We start from the raw sequence: 3683 nt of genomic DNA, 5'->3' as shown, positions 1-3683 counted from the left end.
GGTTTTTGTGGGGGAGGGAGGAGCCTTGTAGGGGGGTTATTGAGAGGGGTGGTGGTGTTGGGGTGTCTTATAAGGAGGTTTGGGGGGAATGAACAGTGCTGTAGTGGGGTTATTGGGGGGGATCTGGGGTGCTCTGTAGGGAGGTTTTGGCAGGGAAGGGGGGAGCCCTGTAATGGGGTCATTGAGGGGGGTGTGGGGAGCCCTAGAGAGAGGGTTTTGAAGGGGGGGACTGTGGATGTAGAGGGGATATGGGGGGGAAGATCTGGGATGCCTTATAGGGAGGTTCTGGGGGAATGAGGAGCCCTATAGTGGGGTTACTTCTCCCCCCAGGGAGGAGTTCCCAGGTATCCCAGCTTTTCCCTCCATTATTGGAGGGTATTGGGTGGGGGTGAGGGGGAAAGGAACTTCCAGGGGGGTGAAAAGGCACCTTGAGGGGGGAAGAGGCAACTCCAAGGGGGTTAGAGGTTCCTCCAGGAGTGTCTCTTCCTTGGAGGAGCAGATGGAAGAGGCTCCTGGTGTCCTACTCTGCTCCCTCCAGCCCTTCCCTCCCTGTAGGGAGCAGGAATTCCTGCCTTTCAGCCCTGGGGGGGGGTGTGATTTTTTTTCCCATGGGATGTGCTCTCCTGTCTCATTTCTGCTTCCCAACAATCCTCCTTGCCTTACCAGGAGGGGGAGGGTGGCTGAAGGCAAGGGGGTCATTCCCAGCTGGGTGCTGAGTCTCTCCTCTCCCATCCACACTGAGCATCCCATTCCCAGGGATGCTCTGGTTTCCAGAGGGACCAGTTTGGGTAGAAAACTGGGAATTCTGGGCTTGTTCTGGTTCAATTCCATGTCCAGCTGATTTTTTGCAGCAGGCAGGGAAGCGGGCAGCACCAGCAGCACCTCCTTGGCTAATTTAGGGTTGAATTTCCCTTTTTGGAGGAATCCTCACAGCATCCCAAGTTTCTGTGTGCTCTGGTTACAACAATTCCCAGCTGGAAAAATCAGGAAAACCAAATCCCCATCAGATAGATCCAAGAAAAGATGGGTGATGTTTTTAGCATCTCGGAGCTTGTCATTGGCTGAGCAGGGACAGGGATGGTGAAGGAATTCCCTGAAAACTCAAGATATCCTCCCAGTTTGTTCCGGGGCATCATGCCTGGTTGTTTTTCCTTTTGGATTGGTTTTCCTTAATGGTTTTCCCCCTCTCCAGAGTGTCCCTCTTCCAGTGGGAAGCCCAACCATGCAGACATCCTGCTTGTAAACTTACAGTACGTGTCAGAAGTGGAAATAATTAATGACCGCACGGAAACGCCTCCTCCTTTAGCTTCACTCAACGTTAGCAAGGTGAGATCCTGCCCTCCTGGGCTGGGAAGGAGGGATTTGCCTGAGGAAATTCCTCTTGGGAAGACTTGAGGAAGCTTTTCAAGTTGAAATCCTTCATTTCAATCCCCACTTTCTGTGGTTCTGTGAAGGGTTTTGGTGGGGTTTTGAGTGGGTTGAGTCTCCGTGATGTGGTTTCTGGAGTGAGGATGGAGCTGGATGATCCACTTGGGATTGTGGAGTGAGGGAGTTGAGGAAAGCAGGGATAAGGAGAGGGGAGAAGAAGAGGGATCTCCCAGCTCCTTTTCATCCAAGAAATGATCCTCATCCATCTGCACGAGGGGCTGGAGTTGATCCTGTTGCTGCCCTTGGCTCCCCCTGCAACCCTTGGTCTGTATTTATCATGGGATGGTTTGGGTTGGAAGGGACCTTAAGGATCATCCAGTCCCACCCCCTGCATGGGCAGGGACACCTCCCACCAGCCCAGGCTGCTCCAAGCCCCATCCAACCTGCCCTTCAACACTGCCAGGGATGGGGCAGCCACAGCTTCCCTGGGCAACCTGTTCCAGGGTCTCACCACCCTCACAGGGAAGAATTTCTCCTCATGTCTCACCCAAATCTCCCTCTCCCAGTTTAAACCCATTCCCCCTCATCCCATGGGCACTGGTGCTCATGTGGTTCTTCCACTCCAGCCCAGGGATGGAAGCTGCTGCTCCAGTGTGTTCAGGCAGCTCCTGGGCTTTACTGGGAGGGGGCACATGCAGGGTTGGGGGGTCCCTTCTCCACTTCAGGACCCCCCCAGCACCATCCCACCTCCCAGGGTGGCTCCCACATAACCCACCTGCCTGTCTGTTATGGGAACAGAGTAACTGGAATTCAGAGGGAAGGGGATGCTGGAGGGATTTCCTCCCTGTGCCCAAACAGGGATGTGAAAAGGTGTCACCCATGTCCCCAGACCACTTGGGGGGGATCACACACCCCCCCAGGCAATGGTGACAGTGCCTCAAAAAGGAATTAAATCCCCAAATCCCTGTGGAGAAAAATGTGGGAGGGTGGGAATGGTCTGCTTGGCATCCCCAGGTTTAACTGGGGATCTGGGGCAGTGAGTGGCAGGGCTGTGTCTGTGGGACACACACACCTGTGTCCCCTTGGTGCCACCACCCCCCAGGGGGACACTCAGGGCCTGTCCCCCCCCAGCTGGCCAACAAGGCACGAACGGAGAAGGAGGAGAAGCTGAGCCAGGCCTACGCCATCAGCGCCGGCGTCTCCCTGGAGGGGCAGCAGCTCTTCCAGACCATACACAAGACGTGAGTCCCCTCGGTGTCACCTCGGCCTTGTCCCCTCCTCAGTGTCACCCCAACCTTGTCCCCTCCTTGGTGTCACCACTGCCTCCTGCTCTCTCCTTTGTCCCCTCAGTGTCACCACTGCCTCCTGCTCTCCCTTGTCCCCTCCTCAGTGTCACACATTCTGCCTCACCCCTGGTTAGCCCCCTGGGGGGGTTGGAGTCACACTGCCTAGGACCTTGCTGGGGGATTTTGGTGGGACTGGGGGGGCGGATGGACATGGGGCCCATCCTGTCACCCCAGGCAGGCCTGGGGCTGATCCTTGTTCCCATCCCTGCAGGATTAAGGACTGTAAATGGCAGGAGAAGAACATCGTGGTGATGGAGGAGGTGGTGATTGCCCCCCCATACCAGGTGGAGAACTGCAAGGGCAAGGAGGGGAGTGCCCTGAGCCACGTACGCAAAATAGTGAGTCTGGGGGGGCACCTCCTGGGGGGGCACCCATGGTCCCTCCTCAGGTGGGCTCACCCCATCTGCTGTGGATCTTCACCCCCTCATGGGTCCCCTGCCCACCCTGGGGACTCCCTGCCCACCTGCTACACATCTCCAGCTCCCTGGGGACCCGTTGCCTACTCTTGAGAGGTCCCTTTCCCACCTTGGGGATCCCCTGCCCAACTGTCACAGATCTCCAGCCCCTTGGGGACCACCTGCTCACTTTAGGGACCCCCTATCCACCTCAGGGGACCCCATGCTTGCCATGGATCTTCAGCTCCTCAGGGGGTCCCCTGCCCAGCCCAGGGACCCCTTGCCCACCTTGGGGACCCTCTGCCTGCCCTGGATCTCCATCCCCCCAGGTATCCCCTTCCCCACCCTGGGGATCACTTGCCCACCTTAGGGACCCTCTACCCATCTTACGGACCCCCTGCCTGTCATGGATCTCCAGCCCCTTGGGGGCTCCCTACCCACCTTAGGGACCCCCTCTCTACCCTGGGGATCACTTGCCCCTTGGGGGACCCCCTACCCACCTTAGGGTCCCCCCTACCTACCTGCCACATCTCTCCATCCCCTCACCCCCTCCCCACCCCCCCCAGCAACCCCC

General features: G+C 57.7%; 1 protein-coding gene across 1 annotated transcript in view; it reads left to right on the top strand.

Moving 5' to 3' along the window:
• The window catches only part of LSM12 (LSM12 homolog (S. cerevisiae)), a gene marked incomplete at its 3' end in the record, with an annotated part of 6653 nt that extends 3601 nt beyond the window's left edge, over positions 1-3052 (top strand). The window contains exons 2-4 of the mRNA XM_009994288.1: positions 1193-1326; positions 2500-2609; positions 2926-3052. Of these exons, the coding sequence (XP_009992590.1) occupies positions 1193-1326; positions 2500-2609; positions 2926-3052 (371 nt within the window). The remainder of the gene's footprint in view (positions 1-1192; positions 1327-2499; positions 2610-2925) is intronic.
• Positions 3053-3683: the final 631 nt, after the last annotated feature.

The sequence above is a fragment of the Chaetura pelagica genome, unplaced genomic scaffold, assembly GCF_000747805.2.
Source record: "Chaetura pelagica isolate M959 unplaced genomic scaffold, ChaPel_1.0 scaffold2270, whole genome shotgun sequence".
NCBI lineage: Eukaryota > Metazoa > Chordata > Aves > Apodiformes > Apodidae > Chaetura > Chaetura pelagica.
The sequence above is the reverse complement of the archived record's forward strand: the minus strand, read 5'-3'. Positions and strand labels throughout refer to the sequence as shown.